The 18,886-nt window shown below is 35.7% G+C and overlaps 1 protein-coding gene across 8 annotated transcripts in view; it reads right to left on the bottom strand.

Annotated features, from left to right (window-relative positions):
- Positions 1-18,886, bottom strand: part of CEP170 (centrosomal protein 170) — a 186,274-nt gene that overhangs the window by 57,148 nt on the left and 110,240 nt on the right. For 7 of the 8 annotated variants that reach the window (XM_044002542.1, XM_044002544.1, XM_044002545.1 and 4 more), the window contains one exon: positions 99-248. The exons of the other annotated variant lie outside the window; for it this stretch is intronic. In XM_044002542.1, coding sequence (XP_043858477.1) covers positions 99-248 — 150 coding nt within the window. The remainder of the gene's footprint in view (positions 1-98; positions 249-18,886) is intronic. 8 annotated transcript variants of the gene reach the window in all.

The following is an 18,886-nucleotide window of genomic DNA, read 5'->3' as shown; positions in this document are numbered from 1 at the left end:
TTTACAAGAAACCCCCTAATCAAAATTTAAAAAAAATTTTTTTGGAAATACATGTTTTTATACAAAGAAAGAGTTAATCATCAGGAACAGAATTCTACCTCAGAATCAAGAAATCCAGATGTAATCAGTGTTTTTTTTTCTTCTGTTACTACTGCAGCAGAATTCAGAGCCCAATCTTTTATTAAATCTTTCTGGTTTTCATTGATAACAGGCCTATTATAATCCTGACCGTCATCTACTCCAAAGACCTGTGAAATGAAACCAATTATTATATAGATTAAAAAGGAATGCCTAAGCATGAGGTTACAGAATGGATGGCATCATTAACTGTAAAGAAGGCCACTTTTTAAATACACCAACCTAAAACATTAAAACAAAACCAACAAGCTCATTTCAGGAACAAAACTTATGTTTTTAAAATGAAAAGTTGTGTATAAAGTGCATGTCAGGAATTTATTTGAAAAGATTAATTTGGTCAGAAACAAAAAGGCATAGCTAAGCATAAAGACTAGTCTCTTCAAAACATTTCTCAACATTACCAGAAAAAAAGACAATCTGACCAAAGAGGTATTTATTCTTTCCCTCCCCTCTGCTTTATGACACAGTTAAACAAGATTATTACAAATATAAATACAAATTTTAATTCAACAAATATCTCAAATTATAAAATTAAAATGTAATCAATATGAATTTTATTAATATTTGTAAATTTACTGCCCCTGAGTTAATTCTATCACCAGCTCAATAATTCAATCCTCAAAACTACTGAGTTTTCCTTATTATAAGAGTAACAATCACTGCTCTCCACTTTGTTGCTATTAAAGGGGAAGAAATTTTGCCTAAAACCTAGGACACCTCAGCTCTAATTCACTTGTAAGGGAGGAAAGTATTGAAATAACATTATCATTAGGAGTAGTATTTTATGTATTTGACAGTAAATTGGTTTCTATCACATGGAAGAGTTTTATTAGGAGGTTATTAAGTCAAGAGAATGCTATGGATGTAATAGCATATTTAGATTTCAGAAATGCATTTGATAATTTTTCTCATGATATTCTTGTGGACAAGACAGACAAATATAGATTAGATAAATGGACTAGATAAGCGAACTAGTTTATCATCCAGCTCAAAAGAGTATTCATTAACTTAAGTCAACCTGGAAGGAAGTCTTTTGGGAAATGCTGTTGTGCTCTTTGCTTGGCTCCATTAAATCCAGAATTTATATCAATGAGCTGGATGAAAGCTATAGGCTTATCAAGTTTGCACATGACAAAAAGGTGAGTTAGCTGATACAGTGATAAGACTCAGTATTACCACCACTTCCCCCCCAACACCCTCCAAAAATTAGGTAGAAACTAACAAGATGAAATTTGATAAAGAGCAATGCAATGTCCTACAATATGGTTTTTAAAAGTCACTTGCACAAATACAGGAGGGAAAAACAGTGTGTTTCATTAAAAGCAGTCTAATGGATTGATTGCAAGTTCAAAATGAATAAACAGAATGATAGGCAAAGTAACTAATATGATTTTAATCTCTACTAACCAAAGTTTGGTATTCAGAACAAAGAAGGTGCACTATATTCTGGACTACAGTATTCTGCCCTGGTCAGAACACTTTTTAGAAGGGGAATTGATAAACTTGAGCTTCTCTAGGAAGCAACTAGAAAACTGGAGAAACTCAAAAACTTGCTGTATGAGGATCAAATGAAATTAGTAGAGATATTTAGTCTGGAAAAGTGATTTTTAAATTTATGATAGTTGTATTCTAATAGTTAAAGGGTTGTTAAGTAGAAGAGGAATAAGAGATGTTGAGTAGAAGTTTAAAGTGAGACAGATTCTAATCCAAAACAGGGGAAAAGGTCCTGACACATTTATTTCTGTCTAAAAATGGAATGGATTGCCTCAAGGGGGCACTCCCCTTTTCACTGAAGGTCTTCAAGCATAGGTTGGATAACTAGAAGTAGTTAGGGTTATTGTAGATAAGACATGATTTTAGGTAAGAATTGACCTATATGTTATCTGAAGTCCCTTCCACCTATTTTTCTATGAATCTGATTATCTTTCAAAATTTTACACATAAGGAAACTGAGGATTAGTAAAATTAAGTAATATATCCAATGTCACAAAATGAGATAATGGTAGAGCTAAAACTAGAAGCCAGATCTCCTATCTGGAGGCCTACCTACTCTAGCAAAATGTGTTTAATGTCACTATGACTCACATTCCCTGTTGAACTCATCCTGGGTAGTAAGATTTGTCTAATTTAAAAAAATCTTTTCCATAGTACCTTGACGAACGGTGAATAAACCCTAGGTTCCCATTCATTATACTTTCTTTTCTGATTCATTAAAATGATTACTTATTTAATTTATTAAGACAAAGGAGGGTATAACACTTGAAATTGATAAAATCCAGGGTAAAGAACATGGAATTGTTTACCAGATGCCAGTATAATAGAAATAGGAGATCTAAATCGCATTTAAGTACACTGAGTTATTAACAAACCTATGAAATTTCTTATGCCATAGGTAGGATAAGGTTAAAGTAAAAAGAGCTTAAAAACAGCTACAGATCACTGCATTGATGATAGATACACAATGGATGCCTTAAAGAAACCATGTTTTACATGTATTCTCCTAAACTGAAGTTGATATTTAGTAAAGCAATGTTTTCTTCCCATATTTACCTCTTACTTGGAGCATTAAGCTCTGGGCTAGGCTGGATGGTCAGTGCCTTTGATCTAGCAGGGTGATTTCTAAGTAGGACAACAAAAACAGCTAGCATTTATAGGATGTTTTAAGTTTTGTAAAGTCTTTACAAATATTATCTCATTTGATATTCACAAAAAAACCCTGGGAAGTAGTTGCTATTATTATCCCCATTTTAAACATAAGGAAACTAAGGCAGAAAGAGGTTAAGTGATTTTCCTAGAGTTATATAACTAGTAAGTGCCTGGGGAAGGTCTTGAACTCAGATTTTCCTGACTCCAGGTCAAGCATGTCTTATGCACAGTGCCACTACCAGGTTTGTTAATTATAGTTTAAAATGATGCAAGGATTAAAATATAAATTTAAGTACAAATATAAAAGGTAATTTTAAATTCATTACAATGTAAGAATTTTGAGAATTTACATTAAGAAAGAACTTCCTGAGAGTTTACAGATGAGAAAAAAGTTTTATTCACATTTGAATTCTCCACAGTTTAGCAAAATTCTTGCACAAATATAATCTATTATATGCGATCACAAATTGTGATCACTATGGTGATCAATGAATATATATATATATATATATATACTGAATGAAAGAAATTAAACAAATGACATGAAATTAAATGCAAAAAAAGGGAAGGGGTTGATTTCGGGATAATCAATGGACACTGTATGTTTGACTGCTATTTCATATCAAGAGGTTCTCTTGAAATCTTCTAGATAAATTTTTCTAGGATAGCTACAAACATACTGTGTGGTCAATACACCCATACTATATCACATACCTTTCTCTTCCCTTGTGGTAAACTCATGTTAGGAATGGATAAAAGCTGCAAAGAATGGAAAGCTAGGGATGGGCTGTGATTCGCATCAATACCAATGTGATAAAAAAAAAAAAAGCTCCATCTGAGCAGATTTAAAAAGGAAAGGAACCAAAATGTCATTTAGTTTAAATGATTTCACTTACAGATGCTAGAAAACTAGAGAGGTTAAATGTCTTAAAAAGATCATAGAAGTAACTATATAAGTTAATTACCTTAACCCAGGACTTCTGACTCCAAATTCAACAAATTTTCCACTACACTATGCTTCCTCATTTTAATTTGTAAAATGCATTAAACAAGGTCACAATATAAAATATGAAGTTTAATAGAAGTGTCCATTTATACAACAGGAGTAGCGATCTGAAGGAAAACAGGAGATATATTTCCATAAATAATGAGTCTAAAAGGCAGCAATGTTCAAAAGAACACTGAAGTTATAACAGTACTGGATTCAAGTCTTGGTCTAGCCACCTTTAGCAAATCTCAGTGAGTCTCAACTTCCTCGTTTGTCAAATAGGAACAATAATGCAGAGATTACCTACCTACAACACAGGGATGTTATAAAGATTATATGAAATAATTTTTAACCAAAAAGTACAATGTAATTATAAGATAGAATTACCATAAAATAAGCTTATAGTGAAAAACATTTGAATAGTAATCTTTTTATTTAAAAAATACTAGACTATGAAGGAATGGGTACATTTCCCCTATTTCACTGCCTTCTGTGATCTTGTCTAATTTTTTTCTTTTCTTTTAACAATCTGTGACTCATGTCTATGTAGAATGTCACTTCACACCCCCTGAGAACCTCTGGGATTTTCAAGGGTCTAGGCCTTAAGCTGAGTGAGTCCAGATGATCTGATCTAAATATGAGGATACAGGCACTCACATTGACAGCAATGAAATGCAACAGATGGCAAAGGAGACAAAACGAAACAAAATGAAATCTAAAAGTCAGAGATAAAAACCCAAATGGCAGAACATTCAGGATACATTTACTTTATAGGTGCACAGGCCTTTAAGTCCTGAGGGAATGCTCATAATGACACTAAATTATCAGGAAAATGTAAAATAATTTGGGGTAAAGTTTAATAAGTCCAAGGAAGCATGTAGTATTTTTTAAAGTTCTATAACCAAAATAGTAAAAATTTTAACAAAATTTGACGCTTAAGGTAATAAACTCTCAATTATAAAGAATGGCTCACTTCTTCCCCTCATCTTGCCTCCCTCACCCCATATCCCCTTCTAGATAGCTTCTGGCTTACTGTATCTTCTTTTTCTTTTTTTTTTTTTTTAGTGAGGCAATTGGGGTTAAGTGACTTGCCCAGGGTCACACAGCTAGTAAGTGTTAAGTGTCTGAGGCCGCATTTGAACTCAGGTACTCCTGACTCCAGGGCCGGTGCTCTATCCACTGCGCCACCTAGCTGCCCCTGTATTTTCTTTTAAGACAGTAGCAGTATATGAATACAAAAATATATTCACATAAACATCACATCTACATTTTTCATTTATTTTTACCATCAACTTATAAAATCTATTTTTATAGACATATTTACTAGACTTCATGACAGACACAAATATGATCATATATGAGATCAAGAAAGTATTTTACTGATAAATCTGGACAAAGGAACTTTAGAATAATGTTTTTAAAAACTCTTCATTTTCCTAGGAAGAGTTCTGGGAGTTGCAAAGATACTTGTCTTAAATAAGCAGAGAGTCTAGATATTTGCTAAATAATGAATTTTATATATTGAAAGCATAATATCATATCAAAATCAAAGTACCATATACTAAATTTCGTAGTTTGAGATTTTCAAATTCCTTAAAACAAGGTTATTTTCCCCACTAAATGTCCTCAAATTGTAACTCTTCTATGTATTATGTATATGTGTAGGCATGTATGTATACATATATATATATAGTTATGGTTATCATAAGGCATATAGAGATGTCATATGATAAATATTCATATGTATACACACATATCAGTTAACTTGACTATTAACTAAAAAGAATAAAGTGAGTTTTGAAGGGTTTTATCTACTTGTATTACAACCAAATTCTTAATTATTTTACAATCAAAAGTGTCTTAAAATCCAGAATTTATACCACCATTAAATTTAAATCAACTGAAAATATTAACACCACGACTGTAAGGGGTAAATTAAAAAATGGGAAACAATTCAGTTAAATATCGTTATAAACTTAATTTAACAATATCCCTAGACTGCCACTCAGTATAGAAAAGGAAGTAGAATTCTAACATAAATAAAAGAGTATGGTTACACATAAAAAGAATTAGAAAGTATTAACTATAGCTGAGCATTGAGATGGTCTCAGGAAACAAATAACTGGTAACTTTGTAATCCTAAACAGTATTAGGAAATGTATTTAGCAAAGGATTTTTCTAGCAGTCTTTTCCATTTAAATTTTTCTTGCTACCATAAAACCCAATAATTCATTGCAAACTCATAGTATTATTAAGATACTAACTATTAAAATGGTGAAATCTCAGTGGATAAGAGGGTCCTCCATACATAATTGGATTTGTGTTCCAGTTCCATTTTTGACCTTTAGAAACTTGGGGTTGGAAAAAAATCCCAGCTCTGAGACCTTGGAGATTCAGTGGAATTTGGGGGGTTACAAGTTTGATGTGGGACATTCTCTACTAATTAAAGGTTTTATAGTTGACATATCTGGGACCTTCCACAAGTTACATAAATCTGAGGCTTGAGACTTCTGAATCTAATGTCTAGTGATTGAATAGCTAAAGAGCAAACTGCAGTTAGGGCAGATTGATCTCTCTCTCTCTCTCTCTCTCTCTCTCTCTCTCTCTCTCTTCATTTTCAATTTTTTTTTTGGTGAGGTAATTGAGGTTAAGTGACTTGTCCAGGGTCACACAGCTAGTAAGTGTTAAGTATCTGAGGCCGGATTTGAACTCAGGTACTCCTGACTCCAGGGCCGGTGCTCTATCCACTGTGCCACCTAGCTGCCCCTGAAATTTTTTTAAAATACATTTAAAACATTTTTTGAGTTCTGAATTCTCTCCTTCCCTCCATCCCCTCTACAAACCCCAAATTGAGAAGGCAAGTGATGATATCCATTATACATGCAAAATTGTGCAAACTATATTTCATATTAGTTATGTTACGAAAGAAAAACAAAATGAAAAGAAATACATTTCAGTTAGCACTCAAGAATTCATCAGTTGTCTCGTGAAGTATTTGTAGTTAATGATATCTAACTTAGAGTTTAACAATTTAGAATTTAGTCATTCTAATAAACATATTCACCTTTATAGGACCCAAGTTGTGGCAAATACATACTTCCCTTTATTAAAGCACGGCTGATCAAAACCAAGATGACCACATCAAAAGGACCACAGGCAGATGTCATGATATTCAGAAAAAAAAGGCATTTAACATTCAGACATATGAAGTAAACTGTCCCAAATTCAATTCAAGTCCAATAAAAGAACGTTCATGAGTTCCTGTTTAAAAGGTAAATAAAGGACTTGGCAAAGCTGGTTCTTTCATATCTGATGGCAATAAGAAATATCATTTAATGGGACATTAAGTTATCTTGTGTTTCAGATGTCATGATAACCAACTGCAAAAAAATGTGAAAGAGAATTCCAGCTTCTGTGTCACATGTAGATTGTATGATATTACAACTAGATAAATCGAAAACCAAAAGGTCTAGAAATAATGGGATTAAAAGGAGAATTGTTAATGATTCCATGTAAACTTTATAAGGGGTTTCCAGTAGAGTGCACCCCAGTGTCTGTTCTTGGTCCTGGGCTGTTTGACATGTTTATCAATACACTGGATTAAAGCATAGCTAGCAAAGCAGCCCTTTCTGATCCCTTAGTTATTAATGTTTTCCCTTCTATCCCGTGTTAAAATAACTTTGTATTTATTTTGTACTTATTTTCTATTTACTTTTCTTTGAATATTTTGTACCCCATCTCCATGCCAAGTAAGTTCCTCAGAGGAAGAAATATTATCACTTTTATATTTGTATCCCCACTACCTCGCCTAGTCTTAGCACATATTAAACAGTTAACAGAGAGTTGCTGACTGACTAAGTGATGGCATGCTTATCGAATTCTCAGGTGACACAAAGTTTGAAGGACGGCTAACACATACATTCTGGTAGGCTAGAATACTGGGCTTAATTCAGTAAAATGAAACTATTGGATAAATATAAAATCTTATAGCTATGTTCAAAACTCTACTTCACAAGATGAGGGCAAGCAATGGAAGATCATTTCTCTAAAAAACATCTGGGGGTTTTAATACAGTGCAATAAAGCAAATTTTGCAAAATTTTGCGATTTGGGGATATAGTAAGGGAGGCATAGCTTCCCATTAACTTCTGATGGGTCACATCTGGAACATTTTCATTTCTGCATGCTACTGTGTGTTAGGAAGGACAAAGATAACCTGAAAAGTATCCAGAAGTGATTGGGTTTATGATCAAGGTTCTGAAAGATCTTGAGTTCATGCAGGAACTGGGGGAGTCAAAGTTAAAGATGGAGAAGAGAACAAATACTTGGAAGGGGAAGGTTTGGGGTGCAGGAGATATAACAGATGTGTTCAGGTACGTAAATGGCTGTCAGGCTGAATAGGGATTAAAATTGTTCTTTTTGTTTTGTGCCCAAAGGGCAGAAATAGCAACAACTAATATAAGTTGTCAAGGAGAAGAATTTAATTTTGTGATTTCAGGAAAAAATTCCTAATAATTGGAAGCATCCAAAAGAAACAGCTAGGTGTGGTTCCATGGATAGAATAATAGTCCTGTAGTCAGGAAGACCTGAGTTCAAATCTTGTCTTAGATACTTAGCTGGGTGACACTAGGCAAGTCACTTAATCTCTCAGCTTCCTCATCTGTAAAATGAGGATAAAAATATCACCTACCAATAACAACTCCAAAGGTTGTTGTACAGCTAAAAATGAGAGAATATCCATCCATCCATCCATCCATCCATCCATCCATCCATCCATCCATCCATCCATCCATCATCCATCATCTATCTATCTATCTATCTATCTATCTATCTATCTATCTATCTATCTATCTATCTATCTATCTATCTATCTATCTGGCAATGAGGGTTAAATGACTTGCCCAGGTTCACACAGCTAGTAAGTGTCAAATGTCTGAGGCCGGATTTGGATTCAGGTCCTCCTGAATGCAGGGCCGGTGTTGCATCCACTGCGCCACCCAGCTGCCCCTGAGATAATTTATAAAGCACTTTGCAAACTTTACTATATAAGAGGTAGCTATTATTTTAAATGGGAAAGGTCTGCCTCCAGATGTAGTAAAATTGTCTTAAATCGATGTCTTCAAGAAAAGGCTAGATGATTGTTTAATGAGAGTATGTTTTAGATGTGATTCTTTTTCAAGTGTGCTTTGGACTGATAATATCTTTCCAACTTAGAAATTCTGATTTGGTTAGACTATACAATTGTATAGATAGGTGGATATGAAGCTAGCTAAAGGGCTGGTCCCAATGAATAAGGAAGAACTATTCTATGTCAGCCTGGTAGATTGCTTTAAGGATATATGCTTGGCCCCTAGTTGTTTCTTGTTTCTGGCAAAGAGATGGATAAAGGAAAAGATGAAACAACATTTTTTAATGACACAAAACAAGTAAGGAAAGCTAAGATTTTGGATCTCACAGTCTTCAGGATCCAAAAAGATCCTGAAAGGCTAGAAAACAGGGCCTAATCAACCAGGTACTATCCTAAGGACTTTATAAATATCTCATTTAATACTTGCAACAATCCGGCAAAGTTGCATCTGTTATCTCCATTTTATAGTTGAAGAAACTGAGGCAAACACTTCTGGATTTATATTCTAGTCCTTCAGGACTCCAGGCCCAGCATTCTATCCATTGTGCTATCTAGCTGCTTCATATATAGATAGATAATGGGCTAGCTCAGGAAATCATGGGTTAACATTAAAGAGAAGCCTTCAAAGAAAAATCTGAATAACCACTTTCTGGTATATTATTAAGTAGATTCTTACTCAGGGACAAATTAAACTAGATGGTTTCTGAATGCTTTTCCAGTTTAGAGCCTTTGCAAATTTAACTGATGCTTATAGAATCAGGATCATGGATGTAAGGGCTAAGCTAATTAGTTGGCATATTCAAACTGAATATATACTGACATGTATCCATAGAGTTCTTGGTACTTTTCAGACTCATAGTGATTAGAACAGCATATTATATATGTTAAAAAAATTTTTCAAAGAAAACATCTATAGAAAATGCAGTTATTTAGGAGCTTAAAATCTGGTGGTAATAAATATTTTTATTCATTACACTATTATGAAAATAGTTCTTCAATAAACACCTAAAACAATGGAATTTTAGAGCTGATAGAGCATTTGGGGTTACTGTAGTCAAATCTGCTAATTTTACAATAGATGAAACTGAGACCCAGAAAAGTTTAAGTGACTTAACTAAAGTTATCCAGTTAAAAGCAAACCTGGTAACAGAATTCAGCTTTTTTCAGTATTAAGGGCTATTTCCTGTACACCATGTTCATGCTTGAGAAATTGAAGGAGAAATTTAGTGATATCGAGACCCTCCCACTAAATGAATAAAAGCTTATTAGAAATTAAATTTTTGGTTTTACTGGTGAAAATAAGTCTAATACTGCCTGACTTTAAGTTTCAGCAGGAAAAAAATCCTAATATTTAGTAGGGTAGAGACATAAGTACAGAGAAGTATGTGGTGAGTAAAAAAAGTACTTCACAAACCTTACCTTTTAGCAAATTAAGAGATTCTCTTATTTGAAAAGTAAGATTCAGAAAACACCATCCTCCTTTTTAGATACGTACTACAATGGGTCTAAAAATAAAATCTGAAATAGTCACCCATGTTTTATATTGAAGTGGCTTAAATTATTTTACAATGACTACAAAACAAAGTCCTACAGCAAGCTCTCCTATAAGCATAAGATAAACATGAGACACAATATGCTTCCCCAAAGTGAAACTTCAGAATGCAACTGTTGTTCAAAGAACAACAGAAATAACATTATGGTGAGAGAAAGCAGAACACATGCTCTCTTGGTAAATGTTAACATCTGAACACCTGAAAATGCCTTTAGAGTAATGGGGCAGTGTCTAGGGACAAGTACCATATTATCGGTACTGTTTTGAAATCTGCCCTACGAAATTTGTTTAGCTTCAACGTCAATGCTGTGACAATTATGTTCCTTGATGTGACTGTATTTCCAATTTCTGGTTCATATAATATTTCAATAAAACTAAAAAAATCTACTTTTAAAAATCCCCTCTCCTACCTTCTTGTCAGATTGCTTTTGAATGCTTTCTATTCCCATTAGATTGTAAGCCCTTTGAGGACAGAGACTATCTTGCTTGTTCTTACTTGTATTTCTCCTTCCCCTCATCCCCTCTTCCCTCAAGAAAAAAGATGACTTTGAAAGGTCCTATTTTAGCTGTTATGGGAAAACTGATGACTGGACAGTGTGGTTGGCAACAAGGAGAAACATCTGGAGGACTTTCACCTTCTATGGGGAAAACTTGTCACAAGAAGTTAGATGGCCAAGGAAAGGGACCAGCTGGCACATGAGCAGTTTGTCCTTGTCATGTTTCTCAGTGGTAAGCACACCAGAGAAGACAGATTCATGCCCACATTGGGAAAATTTCACTTCAGGAAATTTGAATAAAAAAGTAGTACTTTTATAAAACCCCAGAGGCTTATTTGAATCTCATGATCTACAAACAACTTAAAGCAGAGGTTCTTAAGTTTTAGGGTCTGGTGAAACCTTCTGACCCCTTTTCATAACGTTTTAAAAATATTTCATAATGGAAGGAAATCATAAATAAAAAGGTTATCAAAAATAATGATGATTTTTTTTTCTCATCCACATTCATGGATCTCCTAAAAACTATAAAAAGACTCCAAGTTAAGGACCCCTGACTTAAAGGCACCAAATCAGTCACCTTGATTAATCAGCACCCATTAGGTCTTTTCTCTTCCTTAAATTTAAATATTTTGGCTAATGCTGTCCCCACATCCTGCCACAATGGTATATCATTTCATTTCCGAGGCCTTTCCTAATTCCTGATTCTCCCAGAAATCCTAATTCTTCCAGAAATTTGTCATCCAAAATTAGGATCATAATTTTAAAGTTTGTAGGGCCTTTTGAAGCCATAAATTCTAAACCCCTTCAGTTTACAGATGAAGAAACTAGGTATTAAGAAAGGTACAGGGGGATTAAATGATTTTCCCAGGCTCATTCAGCTAGTGAAGTGGGATTTGAACTAAGGTTTTCATGATTCCAGGTCCAAAGCCCCACTATCCAGTGCACTAATTGCTGCATGTGTGTGTGTGTGTGTGTGTGTGTGTGTGTGTGTGTGTGTGTGTGTGTGTGTGTATCTATGTACTCCTAGTATGATGTAAGCTTTCTGAGGGCAGGGAATGTATGTTTCTTTCTCTTCCTTCCTTCCTTCCTTTCTTAATATCTAGTACAGTGACTGGCAGGTGCTTACTCAATTGAATTTTCCTATTTTCTTCCTTGATCTCTGTTCCTCAGTGTAATAGTGTTGTAAAGTCACACTTGTTTTGGTAACCAATCATGCTAGTTCTTTATGTACATATACTGGAAACTATTCATCACTTATAACTTCAGGTATGGGGTAATACATTTTACTGACTTCTGACCAATTCTCCAACTTCTGATACTATACTTGAATTAAGGATGGAAATAGGATTTGTCTCCAATTTCTATATAAAGGTAAGACCACCAAAAGAGTGTGAGCTGCCTTATTGTGTAGGAGACAGAGAAGAGTCCCACTAGTCTCCGCATCAATAGGAAGAAAGGCAAAGAACTCAGTGAACCCTGTACAAGGAATCCTCTTTAGTAGACCACTACTGACCACTAGATCTCTTCATGCATGTAATTCAGACCATTATAACCAAAGCATGACCAAAATTCTATGTTATCCTTTGCCACTGCTCTGTATGTCCTAGCCAATGAATGCCTCAAATGAAGCCTTATCCTTTCTCTTGAGTGAGGAAAATGTAGCATAACATTGCTGGCTGGGCTGGTTCTTTGAGGAACATTTTAGTTGTCAAAGAAACATCTTATTCTATGCAATTCTTGTTCATGGCCTCTCTTAAATACTCCACAAAGGGGCCATCTAATTATTAGAGCATTTCTTCTAGATTTCTCTACACTGTAGGGATACCAATACTGGTTGCATTAGTTATCCTTTATACTTGCTACATGGCTATTTTACATCTTTCTCTGGCCATAATTGTCTCTAAAGATATTCTTTATACCCCCTGGTTCTACATAATTCATTGTGGGTAATATTTTGTTACCTTCTCACAGTCATCATGAATGTTTCTGTTGTTCTTTGGTTGACTCATAACTTTAATTAGTTAAAAGACCATGGTATTCCATGATTTATCGCCATATAGTATCACTTGGAAAAATAGTGTTTTTGAAAGGGGATTTCTTCCAGGGAGAAGTCTAGGGTCGTTAAATGATCTATACAATTTTCCAAAAGGCCCAGTGTATGTCCAAAACAGATCAATTATAAAAGGTGTCCACTAAGTTGCTTATCATAGCCTTTACCAAAGGTATGCTTTCTTTTCTTTTCTTTTTTTTTGGGGGGGGGCAGGGCAATGAGAGTTAAGTGACTTGCCCAGGGTCACACAGCTAGTAAGTATCAAGTGTCTGAGGGTGGATTTGAACTCAGGCCCTCCTGAATCCAGGGCCAGTGCTTTATCTATTGTGCCACCTAGCTGCCTCTACAAGAGGTACTCTTTAGCCACTTGGTCTTCTTGTGTGGATCATTAGGCTAAACTCTTTAGAGCTTATAGATTTTATTTTGAAGATTCTGTATGCTCTAGACCCTGGTATACTCAACATGTCATTTGCAAATATGAATATCAGTACAATCTTCATCTTGTTAGTAATCTCTTTTTCATGTGAAGTCTGCATCAGACATTCTCCTTGACAGTAGCAAATAGGTATGGTGATCACAAATCTTTGTCTCATGCTCTGCATAAGATTAATGATCAAGAGAATTGCCAGAATTCCCTTTATTGTTGTACTTTTTGTCCAAATTAATTTTGTATGATTTTGATGTATGCATGGGAAACAACTTATTAGAGGAGAGCCTTTAGATGCTGTTCTGCTCTACCAAATCAAATGTTTTCTTACAGTTAATAAATAATCAACAAAATAGGAAGGTATACCCTCTGTATCTTTCAGTTGTGTCACAGCAGAGATGTGAACTGCTATGGAATATTGTTTGTAAAAAGCCTGTGTATTCCTTTCTCATGTTTTCATCTAGATGCACATGTAGGTTATTCTCCTAACTAATGTGGGACACTGGTGACTGTAATATAAGAGTACAAATGTGATGACTGCAATGTCACTTGTGAGAAAAAAGTTTATAGATCATTTCCAATTTCCATCGTTTTTATGTCTTTCTTGGAGTTTGATTCTGAAATACTCTCAAGATGATATGACTTAATTGGGTCCCCAGGCATATTTTCATTATACCTGCTGTTTCAATCCTCTCATTCTGACTGTTTTATGAGGTGATACAATGGTGTCATATCATGCCTGCATTTAAAACAGGCAAATTTGACTACAGATGTGGGGGTGGGGAGGCGGGGAAGAGAGGGAAGAGAAGTAGAAAGGAAGAAAAGAGGGAGACACAGTATAACAATTTAAAACAGAGTGGGTGATTTTGTCCACTATTCCACTCAATGGAAAGAGTATGTCCTGGAATGAGCACAAAATGGGAACATGAATCAGCAGTTGTCTCAGTTCCCACATGCGTCTAACAGCATAAGCATCCTATCATACTGACTGTGACTCTAGAATACCTTCTCATGATGCCCACAAAAAGTCCTATTCATTCAGCTTAAGTTGGTGGAGCTAATGAGAAAAATATCTTTAGCTGGCTTTTCTAGAATTCCTGGTCAGTTGGAAAGGCTGTTGTGTTTCTACTGCCTTCTGCATAATCTTTCTTCTTGCCTCATGGTGAAATCGGAATATAAAGGAATATGGTGGTTCAATCACTCTCTAATGGGTATGTATATGTAATCTCCAATATAATCAATTATGTGATACCCTATCAAGCATATTTTCCCTAATCGGTTTTCCTGCTAATCAGCTGTTTCCAATCTGTTATACAGTCATTTCCATTTTCTGCTAATGGTATTTGCCATGTGCCCTGTCTAGTGCCACCTGCCTCACTTCTTGAAGAAAGAATTAATTATTTATAGGTGTGAGTCTTCTGTTTAGATTAAAAGCCCATGCACATGTCATTCCTCACTTTTCAACCCTGCTTGTCAACATAATTTTGCTTATCTGTCTAATTTCCCACTGAGGGTCACACCAGCTAATTAAAGCATAAGCTGATTTAATTTAGAAGGGCTTTTCAAATTATTTGTAAAATTTCTCTCTCTTCATCTTCAGCAAGAAGTGTTGTTTCCCAGTGGTCTTTTTAAAAAATGCTTATCATAACTGCAGCAATACAAAATAACCAAATATCCTGTGAAATAATGTTACCGTTTCACGTGGATACATAATAAAAGCAACTCCATTAACTTTTTTTTAAAAAAAAAGGTGGTGCAGTGGATAGAGCACTGGCCCTGGAGTCAGAGGGCCTGAGTTCAAATGCAGTCTCAGACACTTGACACTTACGAGCTGTGTGACCCTGGGCAAGTCACTTAACCCCAATTGCCCCCCCCCCCAAAAAAAGGCCATTCAATTTCTTTTGAGTACAAAGTAAAGAAAGTTACTAAGGTTGCTAGAGAGCACATAGGTAACTTGGATAACAAAAAAAAAATAAAGTGTGGTTATGTTTTTTCTGGTGTTTCGCTTTTGTTTTTTTTAAAAGCACATAATCCAACAATTTATACATTTAAGCAGCCTGCCTAATCTAAAGGATCAGGTGGGGAGAGGATAAAAAGAAGAGGAAAAGGAGTAAAGAAGGAGAAGGAACAAGGAAGGAAGAAATGCTCTGACACCTAGTACATTTCAGAAGTGGGCAGAAACAGGTGGGAGTTGCTGCTAATGCAGAAGGCATGGTGCTGGCTTTTCCAGCCCCACCAACATGTTGCTTTTTCATGGCCTCCTAAGCTGGGTCACAAGTGATCTGTAATGAGCAACCTGAAAAGTTCCTGAGTGATCTGGGGCTTTGAAACAGTTGTCATGAACAGATGATCTGACTTTCCAAAAGCAAAAAAGTTTGTCTATCAATGGCCTGGGTCTGATTTTGGAAGACCCAAATGCTGTGAGATCACTTCCCTAGGGCACATTAACACTTACACAGGAGCTGTTGCTGGAAGTAGAACTCAGGCACCTTCTATGGTTGTCAAAGTGAACTGCTTGTTGGGATTACTGCCACGTTGTTTGTTTTTGATTCTTAGGATGATATAAAACTTAAGTGGTAGCTCCTGAGCAGCCCCTGTCAGTCAATGCGGTGGCAGAGGATCCCAGATAACCTGGCTTGGGGGGAAGAAGGTCACAAGCAGAGCCCATTTGTACAGGAGTGCACTATGGCAATGAAAAATTAGTGAGTACTTTTCCCATTAACTCTTTTTTTTGTTTGTTTTTTTGCAGGGCAGTGGGGGTTAAGTGACTTGCCCAGGGTCACACAGCTAAGTGTCAAGTGTCTGAGGCCAGATTTGAATTCAGGTCCTCCTGAATCCAGGGCCGGTGCTCCATCCACTGCGCCACCTAGCTGGCCCCCCATTAACTCTTTATATGTACTTCCAAGGAGAGCTTGTAAACCACTCTTTTTTAGTTGAAATTTACTTTTTTTTCTCCTGGTTTTATTTATAATTGGAGTGTAATGATTTACATGATTCAATTCTTCCAATAATATAATTATTCCTTGGTTAATGGATCAGAATCTCACATAAGAAAAACAGGTGTTAACCAACAGTTAAGAATATGCTTAAAGTCTAAAGATTATATAATCTTAGCATGCTCTGTTCTCTTCTCTGCCATTCTTCCCAGATCAAGGCAAAAATGAAAAGGAAACCCAAACAATTAAATTAACTGCAAAGTTGGGAGTGGAATATATCTAAAACTGTTCAGCCCTTCTGAGACCTAGGTTCCCAGCTACCTGGGGGTGGAGTGGGCATAGGAGAAGGAAGGATAACCACTTGGGAACAAGGAGATGAGAAGTCAGCAAATTCATAAGTTTTAAGAAATAAGAAGTTTAGGTACTTAAGTTTTGGAACTGGCAAAATATTTCCATAGGTTAACCCATGTATTAGCATCTTGGAATGACAACTTTTTCCTACATTTCTACTCGATCTGAATTCTATCTATAAATCCACTGGTATTTCTGATACTTATGCTGAGTAAGGCCCAGGATAAAAGAAGATACGCTCCCAAGGAGACATTGAGGTGAGAGATGTCATTGAGAAGGATGATAAAAAGCCAAAACCCAGCACTGTCACAGCCAGTAAAAATGTCTGAGAACAATAATAGGACCAAAGGTGTCAGGAATCACAGTTTCAGAAAGGTGGGATTTCAGACCTATTCTGGCTGTCCATTGCCACTCTTCTTTTCTTAGACTTCTAAAGCCACTATGATGTTTTTTATTAGTCCGGGGAGGGCAGAAAATAGACCCTGCCTACTGGGCCCAATATTGGTGGCTACTTTGGTGCGAATGAAATGGGGCAGGGGTGGGTGGAAGGAAAGAACTAGAATGGCAGGGAGATACAGGTAGTAATGGGCAGAGTGTTCGGGAGGGCAGTAATGGGTGGAATGCTAGGGAGGGAGGTCACTAGCTTTTGGGGATAACAGGAAAAGCTTGTGTTGGTGCTTGAAAAGAAGTAAAGGATCCTTTGAGGCAGAAGAGGGGCTGGGATACATTCAAGGCTTGGGGGGACAGATAGTGTAAAGGCAAAGAACCAAGGAAGCATTGTGCTACTTGTAACAAATAGAAGGCCAGTTTGGCTAGAGCACACATAGTGAGGGAAAAGGAGTCATGTGAAATGAAGCTGGAAAGACAGATTAGTGCCAATATGTTATGGTCTCTAAAAACCCGACTGAGGAGTTTATATTTTATCCCCAGAGGCAAGGCAACCAATGGAATTTTACTGAGTAAAGGACTGACATGGTTAGAACTGGGCTATAGGAAAATCACTTGGCAGCTATGTAAAGGATGGAAAGGAATAGGGAGACAGAAAACAATAAGAAGCCCATTGTAATACAGCAGGCAAGAGGTGGTGAGAATATGAATGAAGGGGTTGGTTATGTAAGAGAAGATAAGGGGAACAGATGCATGTAGCTCATCACCCTTATTTCATGGAAAAGTTTCATGAAGAATTACTATATTCTTTGAGACCCACAGAATGTTACAGCTGGAAGCTGACCTCAGAGATGATTTTGTGCAGCTTCCTATTTTGCAGATAGACTCAAGTCCCAGTGTAAAATGGACTTGTCCACTAGACATATGCTCTTTAAAGCTTCTTTCTCCAAAAGTGAAAAGAAATGTTTATTCAAAGTCAGATCATCAGATCATAGATTTAGAATTGGAAGGGACCTTAAAGATTACCAACTCAAATCTCCTCATTTTATAGATAAAACTGAAGAACAGAGAAATTATTTGTCCACGGTCACAAAGAAGTTAAGTGGCAGAGTTGCAGCTCAAAGAGCACCCAACTAATGCTAAAGCAGCCACAGAACATAGGAATTTACACAATCTAAATCTTGAAGAACTAAATCCTGAAAAACTAAAGGAATGTGAACACATAGTTGTTTAAAATAGATTAAATAAAATAATCTCCCATTAATGATATGAACATTAGTTTTTCTCCTTGCCTATGACTTGACTTTTTAACCAAAACGGGATAAAAAAAAGTCAAATTAAAAAGTACATTTTGGTTAAGGATGTAAACTCCTAAACAAAAAACAATGTGATTTTAAATTTTAAAGCATGACTTATTTGATTTTTCAGATTTACTTTAGAAAAGTTTGCAAAGATATAGAAACAACGATCTGGACATCTATGTATTTGTTTTTTAAGTTTTAAGGACTCCAAACCTGTGATAAAATTACCAATTGCACTGTTTCCCATAAGTTTTGTTCCTGTACTATAAGCAAATTATACCATTTCTTTATCTGCTGGACTCCTTGGTATATGGTTATTTCAAATGTGGCCTCATCTCACTACTTGGTTTGTAGCTCTACATAATTTTTACATATTTGAAATTAATTGCATCTACTAGTTTTGACTCACTTGTGTCACCATCGCTTGAAAACGCTCTACTTTGTTGGCTTCCTTTTTAAATGTAGGAACATCTAAATTATTTAGGT

This window comes from Dromiciops gliroides, chromosome 4 (assembly GCF_019393635.1).
Source record: "Dromiciops gliroides isolate mDroGli1 chromosome 4, mDroGli1.pri, whole genome shotgun sequence".
Taxonomy (NCBI): domain Eukaryota; kingdom Metazoa; phylum Chordata; class Mammalia; order Microbiotheria; family Microbiotheriidae; genus Dromiciops; species Dromiciops gliroides.
The sequence above is the reverse complement of the archived record's forward strand: the minus strand, read 5'-3'. Positions and strand labels throughout refer to the sequence as shown.